We start from the raw sequence: 22,950 nt of genomic DNA on the forward strand, positions 1-22,950 counted from the left end.
TTTACATTTGTAACACTGAGTCTGATATTTTTATGCTGTCTTATTAATCCCTGCACTGGAATGACACTTCTCTGGTAGAATTTTGCAATATACACTAACATGCCTCTCATAATACATATTTTTTATTGTTAGTTGTTGTCTCTCAGCTCGGTTTTCATACCCAGTAGAGTCACATGGTCACTGTCCTGTCACATGTCACTCAAAAATTCTTGAAGTTACTTTAAACAAATTAAATCAAGAAGCTCTGATGTCTTCCCGGTGTAGAACTTCTCACCCAGAACACAGGCTAGCTTATTTCTCTCCCTTTAGGTATGTCAACCAATGTGCTTTTTTTCCCCCATGAACATCTTCCACACTATCGAACACTTTATAATTGTGTGCCTGTGTCTCTGTATGTGTGTATGTTGTGAAAAGGCTCTTTTCCAACATATTTTCTAACTTGTTCTGACCAGTACCCGATAGAATTTTTATGAGCCTAGTAATTCTTACAAAGCTCTTAAAAGAGATGGACTAGCCCTCTTCTGCCACCACCAAGGTATTTAAATGTCCTGAGTGACTGCTGCCTGACGAAGACAGGAGAAGCCTGTTCCCTCTAGGTCACCCTTTCTGCCTTGTGCTGGACACTGTAAACAGAAGTAATGTCTGTGGAGCTCCTTATGCATCTTAAGGTTTCCTTGTGTGGGATTCAACTAGTATTCTGACAAGCTGCCAAGTGGGAAGGATGCTAGGGTATTCAAGTTATTATGATACTAATCTTAATGATGGGGGAACCGGGATCAGAGCGGAGACCTGGAGAATGATGCAGACCTACATCCTCAGAACGTTAAGGCGGATAAAACTAAGGGATCTGTGCTTTTGACTACTCCTCCCGGTGACTGGGGGAGTACAAAAATTTAGATCATGGAATCAAGGTCGAGGCTAAACTGGAAAGTGCAGACCTAGAAATCAGCTGTTCGCTCCCTTGTCCATCAATGACAACTTAATTATAATGAATTTCCAGCAATGTGTCGCTCCAATTAGAAGGGCAAGTGGGTATTTCTGATGAGTTTCTCTGTGCAGGGGACTGTACAAAAAGTACATTCTGATTTGTGGGACACGGGGCCCATCTGCAGATTTCACCTATAAACTGGGCACTTCTTTCTAAAGTCATGGGTAATAATTCCCCTGTATTTTGTGGCTAAAGTCAGGCTTATCTGGCTATGTGGGAACCTCAGACAGAGCACATGGTCAGTGGTCCTGACTTACTGACAGAGATGTATGGTTATAAAATTAGAGGACCACCATGAGCACAGATGCCACCCAGAAAAGCCAGGTTTCCATGGCATCCCTCACAACAGGTGGACCAGATACAGTGCAGGATATCAGACCAGTGACCCCATCCTGCCATTCAGTGTCCAGCAAAGTTCACGGTGACCTTTTGGAAAATACCAAAGATGCCTCAGAGAAAAACTTTCGTTGGAGTTCAGTATGTTTCAGCCACTCAGCCAATATGTATGGAGCAATATATCCAAGCTTTGTTAGTATTTGGACAAACGAACAAATAATATCTGGCATGGCTGAGGAGATGGATCAGCCAATAAAGTGCTGTGCAAGCACAAAGACCTAAGTCAGGTACCTAGAACCTACATTAGAAAGCTGGACATATTGGTGCATGCTTATAACCCAAACTGGGGAGGCAGAGATAGGCAGATCCCTAGCGCTCATTAGCCAATCTGCCTAGCCTATTTGGTGATATTCAAGCCAGTGAGAGACACCCTCTCAAAAAAGAGCAGATGGACACTTCTTAAGAAACAGTAGTTGATGTTTCCTCTGGCCTCCATGCACATTTGAACACACCCAAATGCACGTAAGTGCACCAGCACATATATAAAAACACACAGAGATTTAAAAAAAAAAAAAAAAAAAGAGCCGGGCAGTGGTGGCGCACGCTTTTAATCGGGAGGTAGAGGCAGGCGGATCTCTGTGAGTTCGAGGCCAGCCTGGTCTACAAAGTGAGTTCCAGGAAGGCGCAAAGCTACATAGAGAAACCCTCTCAAAAAAACAAAACAAAACAAAAAAAAGAAAGAGAGAGAAAGAAAGAAAGAAAGAAAGAAAGAAAGAAAGGAAGGAAGGAAGGAAGGAAGGAAGGAAGGAAGGAAGGAAGAAAGAAAGAAAGAAAGAAAGAAAGAAAGAAAGAAAGAAAGAAAGATAAATAGCTTCAGGTTCCTTAAGGGTAGGAAGGGCTTAGGAAAGCAGATTTTCCAGGCTGAGTGTGGAGCAAGTATTCCAGAACTTCCTTCCCAGCATCCCAAAGAAAGCGCTCCGACAAAGGCATCATGAGTATAACAGATTGCAAAAGCTTCTGACCCATTCTGGACCAGAAAAAAAAAAAAAAATAAAGGAGAATGAGCAAGGGGAGCCAGGGGCTGGCGACCAAGATTTTGTCCACTCTTACAAGGTGTTTGGCTTTCACTTTGCGCTTGCTCCGGGGGCATATTGAGGAAACACAGAAGTACAACCGAGGAGGAGACTTTTCCAAGGGACAGGACGTTGCCTGCATGGGGACAGCTGCAAGGATGGTGAAAGAGATGCAGCATCTACAGCAATCTAGGGGGTAGAATGGGGAGAAGTGGACTCCGAAAGAACACTGAAGGAGGAAGGGTGGGGCTAAGCAAGACTGACATGCCAGGGTGCGGCTGTCTGGCTTTTTCTTTGGCTTGGCCTCATCCCTAGACCTCAGTCAGCTCTGAGTCTAGAGTTCTTCCCACTGCCCCTCTCCTCCCATCCACCCTTTTTTCCTTCTTCATCAAATAAATACTGGCAAGGGAATATTTTTCCTGGGCACCCATCCCACACCCAGCACCAGGGTAACAAATCTTTCCAGGAAGCCCGTTCCTCTAATACTGTTCGTTAAGAAGGTGTTTGCTCAGTAACACCACACCGTGCTCTCAGAATCTTCAGTGTCCCAAATGTTCACTTTTCTGATCATCTTTGTTCCCCAACTTGCAGGTAAGAAAAATGGAGGTTTAGGACAGTTATGGCTTCCTCACGGTCCCAGTGTTTGTTCCCAGTGAGGCCAGAGCTCCAGTTAGTTCTTTACCTTAAGGTCCAGGGAACTTAGAAAATGACTCAACCACAAGCATGTTGCTAAGAGGAAGAGAAGCACAGCCAAGGCCAGACAAGACATAGTGATTGCATCCTGCCCTGTCTGAATGGGGCAGACCTTTAAAATGGGGAGGTAGAGCTGGGCGGTGGTGGCGCACACCTTTAATCCCAGCACTCGGGAGGCAGAGGCAGGCCAGTCTCTGTGAGTTCAATTCCAGCCTGGTCTATACAGAAAGTTCCAGGACAGCCAAGGCTGTTCCACAGAGAATCCCTGTCTCAAAAACAAAAGCAGGGTGAAGGGGGGGGGGGGTCCATGATGACACGTATCTGTAATTCCAGAAGGAGCAGGAAAATCAGGAATTTAAGGCCATCCTCAGCTACAGAGTGAGTTGAAGAGCAGCCTGAACTACAGGGACACTCTGTCTCAAAGGACAGGGGGGAGGAGAAAAGTGGAGGGAGGGAAGAGAAATGAAAACAAAGCCTTCTACTCAGAATCCCAGGGAATTCTCAGGAAGCCTGTTGGGTTTTTCCCCTCGTGCTGACACATCTTTCAAAGCAGAGGCTTCTCCGGGGACACAAGACAGACCCTGACAAGAAAGGAAATGAGCTGCTGAGGCAAGCTGGTCAGATGGGCTGGTGCAGGCCTGCAGGAAGGGCCCAAGCAGCATTAAGAGCCAGGCAGACATTGAAAGAGGAGCACCACCACTACCACCACCACCACCACCACCACCACCACCACCACCCACCCCCACCCCACCCCCACCCCCCCCCCACACACACACAGAGGAATCTTTCACCACTTATATTTAGGAAGCAGTTTTTGCGTCTATCTTCATACTAACTGCTTTCTAATGGATATTTGGGGAGATTTCATGGCTGACACCTCTGAATTTGCCCCTTAATAAAATGGACACACACTCTTAGGACACTTGGGACAGGTGTTGAACATGCCCAAGCAGCCTTTGGAAGGGATGGGGCTGGTTTTTGTTTTGTTTCGCTTGTCCTGCACAGCACAGACTAGCCTTGAACTCTTGGTCCTCCTGCCTCAGCCTGCCCACTGCCTCTCTCCTCAAAAGGGTCTTTGGCTCACTCACTCATCCGTTCATAAATCTTTGACATGAACAGAGAGCCACATGCTTAACTTTCTTAAAATTCTGTTTCTTGTTGGATCTAAAAGTTAGTGTTTCTTCCTCCAAAAGTAGCACCCCTGTGTTGCCACCCACACCACACAGTTAGGCTTTATCCAACCACTGAGAGAGTAGACTAGACCCAAGGGACATGGGGAGTCGGAAGCACCCTGGGAACTGAAGGGCAAAGGGGCTTCCCCCTAACTGAGCCACCATTTCCACTGTTAGAACCCATGGGGCTTGCCTTGCTTCTGTCACACTGAACTTCAGAAGACTGCCTTGAGCCTCTGAGGCAGCTATCACCCGACAAGGAAGACAAGGAAGAGGTTTTGAACCCACAGCCAGAAGGCTTATACATTTGCAAATGACACAGCTTTAAGATGTAAAAATGCTGAGGAAAATAGGCCTATGTCCTGCCTGGGCTATTTTCTCTCTGGGTTAAGTTAATGATCCCCAAGAGAACAAACTTGTATCCTGGCTTACACGCCTCAAGAAATTAGCCACTCCAATTCACCCCAGAATCAACACAAGGAAGCAAAGAGTTTAATGGATTTGAGGAAAGTCTTCATTTTACCTACTTAACAGGTCGTGGTCAACTTTTCACACTTTCTTAAGAGAACCATGTAAGCTATTAACAGGCTATTTGGCCTCCTCTCTTTAAAACCCCTCAAAGTTCAGAAAACAACTCTAAAAGCTCCCAGAATAGAAGGTGCTCTGGGAAGATGACCTGGGTATGGCCTTCCTGGTAACTTTGTCATCAGTGTTTAGTCAGGGAAGATCTAGCCCCAGCCTTGCACAGTCCCAAGGACCCTTTTCTCTGTGACCAGGAATGGACCCTGTGCAGTTTCTACCCTGGGTACATTCAACACCTCCTTCATATGGCAGAATCTGTGCTGGGCATGGGGACTCAGTCCTCAGTGAGAACATAAGACAGATTTAAACAGCTATCTTTTAGAAAAGAAAGTAACTAGTGGTCCCCAGTTAAGATTCTGATTATGTGACCATTCATATGCACTGGATACTCAGTAGAAAGAAAGATAGACTGACCCCTGTCCTCAGAACAGACTCAATGTGCACTTGATGGGTACATTCATTCAGCACCTACTGTGAACAAGGATGTACGTCAGATATTTTCTCATCACATGTCTTTCTCACAAATATTCTTGTTACATTTGTTTATGGCAGGAGAGGGGTATGCCATAGCACACACGTGGAGATCAGAGGACAACCTATGGTAGTCAGTTCTCTCCTTCTACCCATGTGGACCCCCACTTTTAACAGAAAAGGAACACAGGACTTAAGGGTGCTAGATGATGTCCCCAGAGTCACCCCAATGATGAAAAGCAATGGTAGGACTCAAAGACAGAGTGGTCTGGGGTAAGCAACCATGCTGTGACCTCATTGCATGGATGATTAGCTCTTGGTGGTGGCACACTCCTTCCATGGACTTGTGACTAATTCCTTGCCACATTGTAGAGCCTCATGGGACACAGGTTGGCAAGCAAAAGGACATCGGCTGCTGGGCTAGGACTCATAAAACCATGTCTTGTAGAACTGATGCTGGCATCTGTCTCTGACCGTCCCTTGACATCCTCTAGCAGAAACAGGGAAGAGAGACTAAAGTCACTCTCAAAGACAGAGACACAAGCTCTAAGCCCTGCTTTTAGCATTCCTCCAGCAGGGCACAGAACAAACCACTACTGACAGCGATTCTGAAAAAAATCACCCCGTTTCCATGCCAACAACGGTATCCTCCCCTATCCTGTACCACCATTCTGCCTTAACCCGAGGAAATTCTCTTCATTCTTTTTCTTTCCATTTCCTTAGCCAGCGGACTTTAAGAGCTTGAAAAAAGCCTTCAGAATAAAGGCTGAGTAAGGGAGCCTCAACAGTCTGGAAAACTCAGGGCCATCCTTGCAGACTCGACTTCAACATCTCCACCAGAAGACATGCTCTGACCAAATGCTAGCAGTGTGCGAAAGCGTGCACACTCAGACATGCTCCCAGCCCTCTGTGTTCCCCGGGCATAGTGTATGCTACACTGTGCATGGCTATGCTTTTTACTTGCTCTGTACAGGTGGGTCTGTATCTGGTCTGTCTGCTTCCAGTTCTGAGCTCAATCCAGGAATCCCTCTGGAGAAGAGAAAGACGAGCTGAGGGAAGAGGACATTGTACAGACTCGCAGCTCCTGGTTCAACCTGTCTTGCTTACACTTGTCTTGGGTCTGGTGAAACATCCTGGAGTTCCAGCTGCCAAGGAGAAAAGGATGTGGCCTGAAGGAAAAGGGGCTAGAGGGAATATCTGCTCCCTAAGAAGCGGGGGAGGGGGGGGGAGGCAATGAACGCTGGGCCTGTAGGACTCCAGTGACAAAGATCACAGCCGCTGCTTAGGAACATGGCTCGGCTTCTAGTGCTCGCCTCCTGTTGGCCCTGGGCCTGCGGGTCACAGAGAAGTGCACCCGATCTCATGAACAGCTGCCCTGACCCCCATGTACCCGGCTCACTGGAGGCAGGAAATTCCATGTTGTAATCGCTGGAATTCTTCCATTCATTCTTGATCCATGACTAGGTAACCAATCGGTCACTGAAGAAACCGTTTAGACAGATTGCAGAACATCAGCCCAGGCTCTCCTCTGCCCAAGAAGGAAATCAAACAGGACAGAGAGCGCTGGGCACCTCTGTTTCCATTGCTGGCCTGACTTACGGACAGATGTAAAAAGGCTGAAACGCCCCACCCCTGCCCGTCAGTCAGTGCTGCGGTGAGGATTTCATAGAGCCGGGCCTGACGTCTAAAAACACATGTTTAGAAGCACATCTGGCTGTGGTCATGTTATGAAACGGAACACATGTGGATCTGAGTAGGCTAGAAAAACAGTCCCCAGTATCTAGGGAGGCTGGGCCTTTTGAACAAGTGCTTTTCAAAGAGCAGCGTGAAGAAATGCTTTTACATACATGATGCCACGATCAACCTGAAAATAAAAAGTAAAAAAATCAGCACCAAGTCAGCGACCCTGAGCAGCTGGCTAGGGGAATGTGGCTGACACATTAACCATCCAGTTCTGAAAAGCCACCATCCGGTCACCCTTCGTTTTCTGTGCGGCTGATGGCAAAGGGGATCAAGCCCATTTCTACTTTATCATTGCACGTTTTCTAATCAACTACAGGAGGGTATCGTGTTCCTGCACATTGGATTCCCTATTTCCCAGAAGACATTTGGATGTTTTGGAAATGTAACCTTGCTCTTCCCACTCACCCAGAGAACCGTATCCCTCCTGCATGCAATCTGGTCCCTCTCGGTTGAGCAGCAACTTGAGACCGTATGTCATTCCCAGACATGTGCAGAGCGGCTGGCATTCCCACATTACTCCTCACTTTGGGCCCAATTGCTTGGCAAAGGCATCGAGCCTGCTGGGTAAATCTAACCCTGTAGGTACATTCCTAAAACCACATGCCCAGACAGCACCTGGATTTTATTAATATCTCAAAGTCAGATAAAAACAGAGATTGTGCGCGCACACGTGTGTGTGTGTGTGTGTGTGTGTGTGTGTGTGTGTGTGTGTGTGGTGTGGTGTACAGTCAGGTGCACTGCATGCACATGCATATGTGTGCAGGTACCCATGTATGGAGCAGAGGCCAGAGGTTGGTTTCTGATGCCTTCCTTGGTGCCTCTTTCCAGTTTATCTTTTGGGACAAGGTCTCTTACTGAAGCTGGTGCTCATCGATTGGCTCAACTGGCTGGCCAGTGAGCTCCAGAGATCTGCCCATCTCTGTCTCTTCCCTGTTCCCTACACAGATGCTCACATAGGAACACATGAGGCCAAGTACAGATGCCTGGCCTTTCCGCATGGGTTCTGGGGCTCCTAAGTCAAGTGTCCATGTGTGCACAGTGGGCAGTGAAGTCTCCATGTGTACCCAGTGGGCAGTCAGGACTCCATGTGCACAGTGGGCAGTCAGGACTCCATGTGTGGGCAGTCAGGACTCCATGTGCACAGTGGGAAGTCAGGACTCCATGTGTGGGCAGTCAGGACTCCATGTGTGGGCAGTCAGGACTCCATGTGCACAGTGGGCAGTCAGGACTCCATGTGCACAGTGGGTAGTAAGGACTCCATGTGCACAGTGGGCAGTCAGGACTCCATGTGCACAGTGGGCAGTCAGGACTCCATGTGCACAGTGGGAAGTCAGGACTCCATGTGTGGGCAGTCAGGACTCCATGTGCACAGTGGGCAGTCAGGACTCCATGTGTGGGCAGTCAGGACTCCATGTGCACAGTGGGCAGTCAGGACTCCGTGTGTGCACAGTAGGACTCCGTGTGTGCACAGTAGGACTCCATGTGTGCACAGTAGGCCCTTTACCAACTGAGCCTTCTTTTCAGCCCCAAGAGCACAGAGAGTTCAAATAGCTACTTACCTGGCTCTGTATCCTGAAAGGAAACTCAGAGCAAAGACAGTGATAAGCTAGCCGGAAAGGAACTTGGCATCCTTTATTTTTCCTTCAGAAGCTTCGTATTGCAGAGCCTGGTAAAGGTCACCAAACAGCCTACAGAGTACTCGAGTAACGCCAAAAATATCCATCTCCATTGAGAGATTTGGAGTTGGCTCAGGCCGTCTGCTGTCACGGCAGCCCAAGGTTCTCTTTCACTTGGAAACGATGCTGTCAAGTTGGTTTAGAATACACACCAGTGAGGCATATGCTCATCCTCCCTGCCCAGAGAGAAGCTGGCATGGGACATTCTGCCCATGGAAGCCTCTGTTTATGAATTCTCTTGTCTTCTCTTCTCCCTAGTTACCGTGACGGTGGGAGGCAAGCAGCATTTGCTTGGACTGTACGACACCGCAGGACAGGTATGACCTCACCGTCTTGATTCATTAAGGGCTGGGGAAGGGAGTTTAGGAGAAAGAACGGTCCATTTGGCTCGTCGTTCAGGAGCTAACAGCACAGGCATTTCCCATTCTCATCATTTGGGACCCAAATGACAACCAAATGCACATTCTTAACTTTAAAATTTATATATATATAAATCACTGTCCAAGATACTGATGATATGTCCAACACTGCAAAACCATCAATATTCAAAAATAATGAAACAACATTTCTAGCCAAGAATTTCAGTTGTTTCCCACCCAAACCTGTTCCACAGCCAAGATGTACAGAACTCTTTTATAAACTGTAGCTTTACCCTTTTTGCCCATGCTGTTTTCTTTGTCCATCCTTTATTTGATTTACCTAATGATCTGTGAAAAGGCTCAAAAAAAGGTGGAGGGATACAATGGATTAAAGGCTGAAAGAAAAACAAGGGTCTGGATATGTCCCTAAGATGAAGGGCAACCCCCAAACACTGAAAACTGACTCTGAATTTTCTAAGATTCCCCAAATACCCTTGTTTTGTCACGAGTGTTTCTTGGGGTTTGAGAATGGAAGGGCACGGATTTGAATCCCCAACAGTGAGCCTGCACACGGCTGTCCTTGGGTGAAAATCCTGGGTAAGTGCCTTTCCCTGCACCTCATACAGGGCTGTGGAAAACATCCAGCATGTTAGAAGTTCGCCTGGTGGAGGATGGGATGCGAATGAGCCACGGATGGCTGTGGCCTAATTTCTTGGATAGAGCGTGTTACCATATGTCTTGAATCATTTATTTAGGTCAAAATCAGCGGGTTGTTCAGTCAGTCCAAATTTATACAGCTTAAGCCCTTTGGAGTGAATATTTGACCGTGGCATTTCCCACTGTGAGTTTCTTGGTAATTGTTAATAGCTATGCATTTGTTGAGGCTTTTTCTCACAATTATCTGGAGATATGTCATTTTGCTCAACTTGAAAGCTCTCTACTAGAAAATAAATAAATGGAATCCCTTCGAGGTCTTCAGTGTGCGTGTGCAGGGACCACCGATAAGGGTATGTGGGACATCAAAGCTGCTCTTCTACAGCCGGAGCAGGGAGCCTGGATATCCCAGCATCAGACCCAAGGCTCCTTTCCAGGACCCTCCAGATTCGACATGTGGCCGGATGACTTGGAAAACCACTCTCCTAACTCGGGAGTAGGGTGACCTCTCCTATCAATATCAAGAAACAGAAACATAACAAGGGGGAAATATGCCCTTAGCTATGCAAATAGAAAAATTGATCTGTGTCCTTTAGTACAAGAGAATATATCTCCTACCAGAAAAGGTCCCAGCCAATGAGGCCCATGGATTCAGGGGCTGGAATTGCCCACTCTAACTCAGTCCTATAATCAGTGGGGCGTCTCTACTTATCACAGCCTCACAGTATATAAAGTCCATACAATCCAGTTTGCCAAAGCTCAACACGGAGAGGATTCTTTCATACTCGGAAACTGCTCTGTCTCGCTTGCCTTCCCGGAAAATTCTGGAAGTCCCTGCCCGTTCACCTCGCCCCACACTTCGTAGCAATCCACAGCCATTGTGGGTTCCTTTGCATCCATTGCCTCAACAACAATATCCCTCGATCTCTACTTCATTCCGCATCCAATAAAGCTGTTTCAAAGCTCTTGTAGAGTTGAGTTATTATTCCCCATTACTCTATCCTTTAAAAAAAAAATACCAGTGTAAGAGTGGAAGTGGTAATATATTGTGAAAATATCTTTAAACATCAAATTGAAGCCAGTAGGGTGACCCGAGCCTCTGACACAGAGGTGAGAAATGCTGTAAAATATAGTAACAAGTAGATTCAAGCTATCTCTTCAACTTAATTCTCACCTTAATGCTCTCCTCCACTTATTTGGAAACCTCTGGATAGACAAGGCTCACATGGGAGCATGGAGCATGGAGAAAGGAAATCAGACCGTATCTGAGGGTTCCTTCTGGGCCTCGGGTTCTATGATTAAGAACTTTAAAAGATAATTTCAAGAAATCCTGAAAGAACTGGAGTAATTAATCAAAAAGGTTTGAGTCAAGACCCAAGAGAGACCTCTCAAGCAGTGGAAGATTTTAAATACAGTAAAGGATAAGCTGCCGTTCATTTTCTGGAACAGTGATGATCAAACTTGAGCGTGCACCGGAACCACCCAGAGCTTGTTTAAAAAAACCAGCCACACGGCCACACATCACAGTTTCCAATTCTACAAGTCCAGGAGGGGTCCCGAGAATTTGCACTTCTGACAGGTTTCCATGGCCGCTGCTCTGGACAGCACACTTGGAGGAACTGTCGTCAAAATGCTGTCCACTGAGCAGAAGCAGTACTTGCACATGGAGCATCTTAGAAACGCAGATTCCACTTGGGAGATGCAGCGAGCAGCATCAGACGTTCAAGGCCATCCTCAGCGACATAGGAAGGGCAAGGCCATCCTGGGCTACACGAGACCTTGTCTCAAAAACCCAACAGAAACAAATGCAGGCCCTTGACACCCCGGCTCCAAATTAATGAATTTAAGTCTCTAGCGGCTGAAGCTGTTTCCAGCAAAATAACTTATATCTAAAATTAGCCAAAGAAGTTCCACAACAAATGTAATTTAGAAGGTATATTAGTCCAGGTTTTCTAGAGGAACAGAGCTGATAGAATGAATATATATATATATGGGATTTAATAGCATGACTTACAGGCTGTGGTCCAGCTAGTCCAACAATGGTGTCTACCAACGGAAGGTCCAAGAATCCAGTAGTTGTTCAGTCCGTGAAGCTCGATGTCTCAGCTGGTCGTCAGTATACACCACAACCCCAAAGAGTCAGGCTCTAATGCCAGTGGAGGAAGGGGCTTGCCAGTGAGTGTGAGAGCAAGCAGGCAAAGAGCCAGCTTCCTTCTCCCGTGTCTTTATATGGGTGACCAGTAGAAGGTGTGGCCCAGATTAAAGGTGGATCTCCCCACCCCAAAAGATCTGGATTAAAGGTGGACCTTCCACCTCAAAGAACCAGATTAGAAGTGGATCTTTGAGAACCTTCCCACTTCCAATGATTTAATTAAGGAAAACCCCTCACAGGTGTGCCCATCCATTTGGGTTTTAGTTAATTGCAGATGTAGTCAGGTTGCAACCAAGAACAGCCAGCACAGAAGACGTGTCCCCAAACGTCCCAGTCCCGTTCTAAGTAGGATAGTCTCCCCTTCAATGATACTAGCAAATGCTCCTGAAGTTTTGAGGGTGAAAAACACCTTCAACTAATTAAAACTGACCCATCGAGTCTATTACTAAGTAAGGAAAGAGAAGTGATCTCAGAGCATATTGGCAATCCCAGAAACCACGAATGCACAAAAATCTTTGTCCTGAGCTAACTGTGGATCTGTGGATTGCAGATGGGGGGAGGGCAGTGTTGGGAGGGGCTGGGGAACAACTCAAGAAGCAAATGCATTCTGAAAGGTCAGGTGAGAGAAACTTGTTATCCCCACCCACGAAGGCAACCCTGAGCCAAACTGTTTAACCAGCTCCCCTCCGCCATTCGGACTCCAATATGGCTGCTGGAAAGATAGGCTCAAGACGCTCCTCATTGCTTCACAACCCAGCCAAGCTTTTACTGAAGATGGTTTTGTTTCATTTCATTCCGTTGGTTTTTCGAGACAGGGTTTCTTTGGTAACCTTGGCTGTCCTGGACCTAACTGTGTAGATCAGGCTGACCTCGAACTCATAGGTAAAGATGGTTTCTAATGAAGTCATATATATGTACATGCTGCCATCACATGGAAGCTGACTTCCTCCCCAGACCCCAGAGACAAACTACAATTTGGGCTTTGAGTGGAGCCCTTTGACTAAAAAAAAATCTTGAGAATTCGGTTGGATGGAATTTCACATACTAGAGGCAGGCAGTAGTGGCGCACATCTTTAATGCCAGCACTAAGCAGAGGCAGGCAGATCTCTGAGGTCGAGGCCAGCCTGGTCTACAGAGTGAGTTCCAGGCCAGCCAGGGCTACGCAGGGAATCCCTGTCTTGAATACAAAAGTCATGAGAAAAAAAAATCAAACATTAGGTTAGTAAAGGATTTACCGCTCAGATCACTAGACAAGTAATAAGGCCAGTCCTCCGGCCTGGTCTCTTCAAGTCAGGCGAACTCATCTGTGGGACACATACTCCTTGTCAAATGTCGTTCACAGTTTCTCTGGAAGTGGCTCCTGTGCTCAGATTTCTGGCTCAGTTACAGGAAGAGACACTAAGATGTATGCCATACCCAGCTGACTTGTTTGGTGTGTGCCATGAGAGATGAAAGAGCGAAGCATGATGCCAGAGTGGTGAGGCATGAGCTGAGCCTGAGCGCTCACAGCCTGGGGAACAGCAGAGGGGACAGGGCGTTGCCCAGGCCAATGCTCAGAGCCGGGTGTCCTCTGAGTCTCCAGTGGATCAGCCGTGGTGGTGAGGCATCTTACCCTCTTCTCGGTGGCGACATGAGCAAAGCCAGCTCTCAGACCACCCTCTGGGTGGATGTATCCCAAAGAGAGCAAGCATTAGCAGAAATGGCAGTCAGCATCACTGCCAGAAGCAATGAGTGTCTCCTGGGGTCAGGAGCCAGGAACCACCTTCTCTGCTATTTGTCTAAGCAGACACCAGTTTCTCATCAGAGCATGAGTCTGAGTTCCCCGTACATGAGCCCCTCAAGACGTGAGGCAGCCTGCACACCGTGTGAGTGTGGGGTGGTATCTCTCACTGCCAAACCACAGCCCACAGCAGCTCACTGCACCAATGACTGCAGGAGCAGGGAGACCACACATCTTCACCGGGACCTGACATCTGAAGCTCCTGTTCCCCTCATGGGCTTCTTCTTCTTCAGAAGCATGTGAGCAGGCAGGAGGTAAGGGCAGCTGGGGCTCATTAGTGGCGAGCCCAGGTCCCCTTGGAAGCACATGGGACTTCCTCTTTGCTATTGGCTGAGCCAGCAGGGCCATCTGGAGCATGGGGTCTGGCACCAACACTCCGTGGAAAGTTTGCCTAAAACCTCAGAATAAATGTTTTCCCCTCAATAAGCAACTCAAACTTTCTCACCCCATGTATCTCCGCGTGGTCTCTAGGAGCATGCTGTCTGGAGAAAGCTGCCCACATGATGAGCTATTGGTAAAGGTAGTTCCAGGGCCCGTTCTTACCTTTCCCCCTCATCAGGAAAAATTGGAGAGGAAAGACATGGACTAAAGGATGCAATCATGGTCCACAAACATTTGGATCTCATTACCGCTTAGTTGAGAAAAGTGAGTTTCAGGGTCATCTCGGGTATCTAATGAGGGCAGAGGCTGGGGTTCCAGGAACTGGCGCTGCCATTGGCTTTAGGTGAGGGATAGAACCCTTTCACTCCATCGTTCATGTGCTCACTGCATCCAAAGCATCATCCCAAGGAGTCATACCCATTGCAGCATTGGAGTCTCGCAGCCATGTGAGCATTGGACGCCCTACAGAGAAAGAAACCGGGCCAAAGAAAACTCACTCCAAACTACACCAAAGTAGTAGTGACAAGTGAGCCGGGGATCTGAATCCACTGAATTCGTCTCCACCTGTCATGGTCCTGGGCAACATCCTGAGCTCCCATCCCGTCCTGCTTTCTGAGTCAAGCTTGACTAACAAGGAGACTATGAAAACCAAGGCTGGTGCTGACAGTCTGGGGATAAACGTCAGGAAGCTCACAAAGCAAAGAACGCACAGTTCTATCCCCAGCCTCTTGGGAGTCTGAGGCAAGCGGCCGAACTCAATGCTCTTCCCCTTACTACACGGAGAGCAGCCCCTGGGCACGTACCAGACATGCGCATTATGGCTTTACGCCAGACCTAGCGCTGAGCACAGCTCCACTGTGTGCAATGAGTTCCCAGGGATCCAAATGCAAGGAGAACAAATGACTTCATGGTTCCGCTACTGTCCCTTCCTGTCACAGCTGCTCATGAACATATTTGGGGCCCACATGATTGGCCGGTCTGTGATGAGCGTTCCCCAGAACTTTTGAAATAATCATCCACAGTGCCCATACTTGACAGCACCAGGTCCACCTCTGTAGTACTGAACCCTTGCTTGCCTTTGGGGGACAATGGGTAACCAGTACTCAAAAACCTCCGCAGTCCCAAATCCCTACCTACCCTACCTAGCCTACTCCAAGGCCCCTTGCATCCAGCTTAGCCCTCCAAAGCACTATCTAGTGACTTTTATAGATTAACACGTTGTCTCCCCAAGAAGCACAGGAGCACCTGTTGTCCAGAGTCATTTCCACACTAGAAGGGACCTCAATGCCCACAAGGACCATTTAGCCCTTCCTCACAGCTGATCGACATCATCTTCACGTGTGACCACAACCAACAGACCAAACACAGTCAAGCCATCTGCCAGTGTGAATTCAAACATCTGACCCCCTCAATCACCAAGCCCGGAATTCTTTTTTCTTAATTCTGGGCTTCCGCCATAGTTCCTAGCCACAGCCACCACCGAGGGCGGTAGGCTGCTCCTGCCAGCCAAGTATAAACCTTCTTTGAAAGCTATTTTTCTCTGCAGTCCTGTTGAAATCTATTGGACGTCCCAGTCTGAGGGCTGTCTGGCTGGTGGCAGGGAGAAGAAAGGTCACCCGAGCCCCAGAAAACTTGAGCTGCATCAGAACTGTGGCAGGCTGACAAGAGCCACGTGGGGCTCGGCTCCCCAGGAGTTTAAGCTTTGGACACCTGGGAGTGTGCAGTCTGAAGGAGCTCTCCCTAGACGCCTGTACTGCTGGCCTGAGGACCATCCTTGGGAAATTACTATAAACTTCCGGACTTGACACTGGAATTTTCCAGTTCAGGCAGATAAATACTCTACCTTCCCAGAATAACCAAAAGAGGCAGGGAAACTTCTGTCTCCGTCCACATACAGGGCATTGTTCTGTGTGTTCTCATTCTCTTTCCCCAACTTGATTCCCAGTGCTTAATCGCCTCATACAGTTCATGCAGCATCCTTGAACAGTGCCACACGTCCAGTGAGTAATCAGTCCTTTTGAGAGGAATTACACAGGAGAACTAAAGTTCCTACCGCAAAGAAACCTGGAATACGAAGAAGCTCTGGGAAGCCCAGAAGCTCAAGCCACCAGAAATCCATGTGCCGGAGGACGGAGCTACTTTGCCAGGAGAGCAAATGAACACACCTCTCACCTCCCCGTTCTTCCCATCATCTAAGCAGCATTTTTATTCAATGGCTAGCAAATCAAGGATTAAATAAGCACCATCCTTTCAGACCATCAGTTATCTATCGGCTCCTCCCTTGCCTGGTTCAGACGCTAATCCCATTGTTTTGGTTTGGCTGTTGCGGGCAGGCGGAACAAGAGTTAAGATTTTAAATGTACAGTGTCTGCTGCCATCTTGTGGCCACTTGGAGCCAATGCCCACTACCAAACAATGCACCCTAGCAGTACCACGTTAACCTATACATATATACTCCTAGATAACCAAATCAAAAAAAAAATTCTTAATCTGTCATCTAAAATAACAAGATATGGCAAAGGCAGTTCAAATCAAAAGCTAGGACTGGAGGCACACAAAATGCCTCCTTTTGGTACTGAGTAACTTCGCCGCACTGGTCCTTGACCTCCTCTTCCGTGAAACGTGAATGCTGATGGCACCATCTTTCTAGGGCTTCCAGGAGAACTCCAAGAGATAATTCATGTACTTCTTGCAGTGGTGCCTTGTCCTTGGTAAGGCTCCCAAGACTCGTGCTCTGATGGTGCTACATACAAATCAGCTTGCTCCACTCCAGGCCCACAGCTGACCAAGCAGTACAGGACTCTTCCATACCCAGCCCAATGTTCCAGAGATCCTGATTTGCTCAGAAGAGGGAGGAGCTGGGGCAGTTGCTCACTTGGAGGTCTCTGTAAACCCCCACTCTTAAAATTATTTTTATTTTATTTTATTATTTTACGTGTATGAGTGTTTACCTACATGTGTGTCTGTGCACCACTTATGTGCCTGTGCCCATGGAGACCAGAAGAGGGCGCTGTATCCCTCAGAGCTGGAGTTGCAAACTGTTGTGAGCTGTCATGTGGGTTCAGGGTATTGAACCCAGGTCCTCTGGAAGAGCCTAAACACTGAGCCATCATTCCAGCCCCTAAGCCCCACTTTTTTTTTTTTATGATGAATCACCCTTCTTCATAAAATTATTTTCTGTGGGCAGAGCATAGGTAGAGGATGAGAAAGCCAGATCAACCTGGTCCCTGATCTATTTATGACAATCTGAGTGGAAGAACCAAGTGGCAGAGGACACAGAATATTGTGAAGAATGACAGATGATGACCCGAGGTCTCCTCACTTGTAGATTTTAACATGAGTCAGGATTCTTTAAAAGCTCCCATGTGACCCTAATGAAAAGTCACTGTAGTAAATGCCCACAGAAAAGCTGCAGGCTCATCAACAGGGCTGATCTTGTAAGGACTTCCCTGTAATCACAGCTGCTCTGGTGAGGTGGGAATGGTCAAGCTATGCTCAAAGGACAGTGCTCCACAACATCTGCATATGTGCATAGACTATATGCATGTGCATAATACCACTATATTGACATGTGACTGTGAGATATATATATATATATATATATATATATATATATATATATATATATATATGATAGTACATGGCTGCATATATATGCAGGAAGTGTTTGAGCACACATTACTATTGGCTAAGCATTACTAAATTCTGTTAAAATATACAATTACATTTTATTGAGTGACCTAAAACTCCTTGGCAACTAAACAGTGGCTTTAAAAAAAAAAAAAACAAACTTGACCACACCATGGCACTGGGGTAAACTTACAAACAAATCTCAAACGTATTTCTTCAGCAGATGTATCTCATTTGGCAATGATGCTTTGCTTTGCATTTTAGCTTACTCTGTTAAATTTGAAAACAAGTTTTAATTGTTTAAGAGAAGGTGAGTGGGTCAGTGACCTAGTCGCTTAAATGCATGTTCCAGGAGATGCAATTCCAATGTCCCAGGAGAATGGCCCTCATCCTTGTTAATTGTGCTGTTTAGATGGGTGAGTTTCTGAAGATGCAGAAGCAGAGTGGACTGGTACCCAGGGCAAGAAGGGGCAGGAGAGACCCGGGTACCATTAGGGAGGATGAATAATTCTAGAAGCTACCATTCACAACACAAGAACTACAGCCAGCAGTAGTGAGTGGTGTGCTAGAAATGTGCTGGAGAGGTAGATTTTAGGTGCTGTCATTGTTTTAAAAAAAAAACAAAAACAAAAACAAAAACAAAAAACAGTAACTTCGTGAGGAGATGGATGTGCTAACTCCCTTAACTGTAGTAAAACAAAACATAATGGCTATACCGTAAACTAACACACAATTTGAAGGAGAAAAAAGTGGGTGGATATTAGGATATGTACATTGTACCTCAGTAAAGCTGTTTGCATTTTTTAAGTTGATCTGAAATGGGAAATATGTGACCTCGGTGCACAATGAAGGGCACACGGCTCACCAGCTGCTACAGTGGATCCTTCGCTGCGTGGGTCCCAAGGACCACACGGACTCTGCGCTCAGCCTGTACCAATTCTCCTCTGTTCTCCCCACAGGAGGATTACAACCAGCTGCGGCCACTATCCTACCCCAACACTGACGTGTTTCTCATCTGCTTCTCTGTCGTAAACCCTGCCTCTTATCACAACGTCCAGGAGGAGTGGGTCCCGGAACTGAAGGACTGCATGCCTCACGTGCCTTACGTCCTCATTGGGACCCAGGTTAAAATGAGGGTGATGGAGGGGTGGGACGGCCTGTGCAAAAGGCGAACCCTGTATTCTACCAAATGCCCTAACACAATCTCAGAGATATTGCATCTTTAAATGGAAGTCCTGAAGGTGCATGATTATTTAGTTGAAAATATTATATAGCTATTTAATATGAAGCAGAATGTTTTGATCTAGCATTTAAAATTAACCTCACTGCTTGTTTTTTAAATAACAAAATAATTTTTTAACAGACACTCTTCTCCAGCCCTGAATGAAGTAATGAAGCAGGGGCTTCAATTGTACATACTGATATTTTTAAAACTGCACATCACAATTGTTTTAATACAGCAAACTAAGTGTGCAGTTCAAAATGACCCTACACTCAGATACGGCGCATCATGACATGTCTCCTTGATGGCCCTGCAGGAGAAGGAAGATAAACTCTCTGCTCTGTATTTTCCTTAGCTCCTTTGGCCACCCAGATCTTGGGAAAGTTAAAACACACATATGAAGAGCAACATATATGAACTGTCAAGGCCTTGGAAGGGTTTGGAAGCTGATAAAATTCCATGGCCTGAATTTCCATCAGGACACCTCTTGTCGGTTGAGGACGGTCTGAACTATTTGTAGTGTGAATGGGTTTAGTTTGTTGCAGGTTTCAGATCTGCATTCATGTCCCGAGGTCAGGACTAGATCATGGCTGCAAGGCTTTGTATTTGCTTCTTGTGCTGCTGCTTCTGATTTCTCATTTTGAATCCTATTTGACAAAGAGAACATTTTGAAAGCCATAAATAAAAAAAAGTGCTTTCTAAAAACAACATGGGCAGATGGGGGGTATAATGTTTTCTCTTAAATACAGACGAAGTAGAAGTCATTTATCCACACTGCTGCGTGCAATTCACATTTCTGCTCTGAAAAGATAACTGTTTGTTTAGATGAAGTCTTTCACCTTCAATTGCAAATAGTGGTGTCTGTCCATGGTGAGAAGCCTTGATCCTGCTGCCGACACACATAACTAGACATTCAAACCCCTCGGGGTGACTTGAGTCTGTCTGGAACAGAGAGGCACTGAGTCAAATGATTGAGGAAAAGAGAAAAACAAATGGAAACATAAAACCACGACTTTGCATAAGCATCGTCCTAATCAATGGAGTCCTAGCACAACCTTGCTGACTTCCTTTAAGAAGCAAACCCTGTGTGCACACATACACGGTGACATTTGAAAGCAACCACAGTGCTTAGTGAATTGTTCAGAATTGTTGCTTACCTGCTGCCCTCAAAGCAGTTCCCACTTGAGAGACATTCTGCTGTTGGACTGTGCCAGCCCTTTGGTCTCCCCTCTTCCGGACTCCCCGGCAAGGGCTCCCTGTCCATTTGTTATCTGTTGAAAAGGTCTCACAAGTAGCAAATCTCCATCCTTTTGAAGGTCAAGATTTGGTTCAGAAAAGAAAAAAAATGGATCCAAAGCCACACACACACACACACACACACACACACACACACACACACAATATTGTATAATGAGTGATATAAGTTGCCAAGTTGCAATCAAATAATTAACCACTATAAGGCACCCAGACCATCGGGTTCGCCTCTGTGCACTCTCTGTGAAGTCCAGAAAGAAAGAAAAAATTCAAAATCCCAGATAGCACAAGATCTTTGGAGGATGTTCTCAGCAGCCAGGGTAAATTCCTTGAAGAGGAAATATAAGAACACCCTGCTACATCCATGCCCCCCCCCAAAAAAAAATCACTTCACATTCTCAGATACAGATACAGCATGGGGATGTAAATTGGTTTCTCTGAGAACATTCAGCAACATCAAAGATGTTGGGGACGGGGGGTACCATCTTATGTCTGCACTTAAAATAACCGGTAAAGCCTGAAAGTAGTGAATGTATCTTTGTCCCAGATTGATCTCCGGGATGACCCCAAAACCTTGGCACGTCTCTTGTACATGAAGGAGAAGCCCCTCACCTACGAGCATGGTGTGAAGCTGGCAAAAGCGGTATGGTCATATTTGAATTGAGGGCTCCGGGACGGGTGAGCTGTGCGGGATTTTGCCTTAAAACTGCAGTGTGTTTCGAATCGTTCATGTTTTGTTCCTTCCTCTGGTCTCGAAGAGCTAGAAGGGGCCGTTCTGGTGAGTGTTCCTGTCAGCAGGCACCTTCTGCTTCTCATTAAGAAACTTCGTCAGTTTCAACAGCTAAGCACTTAGCATGCTCTTTCGGTCATGTCTAGAACACAGACCTGCCACACTTAGCAGGAATTAAGGGGACTCATTAAATGCACGTCTGTAAACCTCCTTGTTTATCATCAGTGTAACTCATCTAAATGACCTCACATGAGGCATTTTGTGATTTTTTTCCAGGGAAAAACTTGGATTAAAATCCGACAGTATTATCTTTGTCCAATACCTCTCTTCCAATAATGAAAAGCCACTTAGTCTGGACAGTGTTACAAATAGCATATGGAAAAAAATGACACACAGCTAAGAGGAGGGGCGTGGATCTAAGTGTCTGCGTGACAGATGAAGTCAGCTAGCTCAGAGCTGGAATTACCTCCACTGACCATCCTTCACTTCTGGGAAGAAGTTAGCCATAAACAGTGATCTTGCAGAAGTGCTTCAAAATGTATTTGCCAGACACCAAATCTTTGCCTCCCTGCCACCACCACGACGTGTACAAAGCAGCCATGTGTGTAAAACGGACATGTGTGCATGGGAAGGAGATGTAGGGTCTCCATTTCCCTAATTTGAATCCATTTCCTCCTGGATTTAGTTACCAATCCACCAGTCCAAGCAGGAGACTTTAAAATTTTAATGTTTTACTTTCTAACTAACCCTGCAAATGCATGCCTCCAGGCAGTCAGTCACCTTCTCAAGACCAGTCAAAGAGAGCATTAACTACAAATTACTCCTTAGCAGAAGGAAAAAAGTGTTTCTCTTATTAAAACTCGGTTAGAGATACCAAAGGTAATATGACACCCTCCTTGGAAGTGGATTAACTCTGATGTCTTACAGGCACAATACATAAAGACATCACACACACACTTGGACTCTCTCTACTTCTACCACAGTCCCATCAATATAACAAGTACAAGCCACTGAGGAGATATTATGGGGTGGGGGGAGAGGGGGCAGGAATAGCCCTAGGGAGACATTTGAATCCAGCTGTGTGCATCACCACTGGACACCATGCCTATTGTCTCTTCTCCAGTCGTGTGTGTGTGTGTGTGTGTGTGTGTGTGTGTGTGTGTGTGTGTGTGTCCGTCCTCTGGGAAAATGAGTGGGTCTGGGGTTCTGCTCCCATACTCAGCCTCAGGTGCTGTCGTTAACACGCATGTTAATGTATGTAACTGTAGGTGGCTCGTCCCACTGTTTCTACAGTAGCTTGCTCTCTCTGTTCCTTGTCTCTGGGACTGTCCTCGTCTTCATCCTGGTGGCTTTCTAGCCTCACTCCTCAGGTGGGAAGTCGGTTTGGGGTTTTGGGGTCTCCCTCTCCAAAGCCTCCCATTTCATTTGAGATTTACTTTAAGAACCAACCGTGGCTAAGTTCAAGGCGCGGTTGCCCTTCTGCCGACCTCTCCTAGCACGTGCTCTCAGAGTCACAACTATGTTGAGCCTAGGAAATCCAATCTAAAAGAAAGCCAAGTGAGATTTTAGCTGGCTTCATGGCAATTCACGTAATTACAGAAATGTTTTTAGTCTTGGATTCCTCTGTCAAGCACTTTGTTATAATAGCTAGCATTTACATAGTGTTGATCATGGGCGAGTCATGGGCTTCCTCTTAGGTGATCCTCCAAGCACCTCCTGTGGTGTGTGTATTATGGTCAACACTTTTCTAGAGGAAACTGAGGCTATATGAGACAGCCAATGCTCCAGCCACAGTGCTCTTTGGGTCCCTTCTAGGGTCTGCAAACAAATTCTTCAATTTGGGGCTCCTTTTTCATAGACTGCTAGGGACAGCGGAGCAGAGTAGTTCAGTCCCTGGCTTGGGAGTTGGGCAAATCCTCATCTCTGCCAGTTCCAGCCAATTTTCTGGTCTGTAAATGAACTGGCAAGAGACTTGCCTTCTTGGGTTCCTGGGTGCGACCATGAATTGATGGACCATAAGTTAACAGACCATAAGTTGACTCAACAAACTGTCC

General features: G+C 46.5%; 1 protein-coding gene across 1 annotated transcript in view; it reads left to right on the top strand.

Moving 5' to 3' along the window:
* Positions 1–22,950, top strand: part of Rhoj (ras homolog family member J) — an 85,100-nt gene that overhangs the window by 56,510 nt on the left and 5,640 nt on the right. Inside the window, exons 2-4 of the mRNA XM_028857998.2 lie at positions 8,993–9,051; positions 18,650–18,814; positions 20,714–20,809. Of these exons, the coding sequence (XP_028713831.1) occupies positions 8,993–9,051; positions 18,650–18,814; positions 20,714–20,809 (320 nt within the window). The remainder of the gene's footprint in view (positions 1–8,992; positions 9,052–18,649; positions 18,815–20,713; positions 20,810–22,950) is intronic.

The sequence above is a fragment of the Peromyscus leucopus genome, chromosome 14 (assembly GCF_004664715.2).
Source record: "Peromyscus leucopus breed LL Stock chromosome 14, UCI_PerLeu_2.1, whole genome shotgun sequence".
NCBI classification, from domain to species: Eukaryota; Metazoa; Chordata; class Mammalia; order Rodentia; family Cricetidae; genus Peromyscus; species Peromyscus leucopus.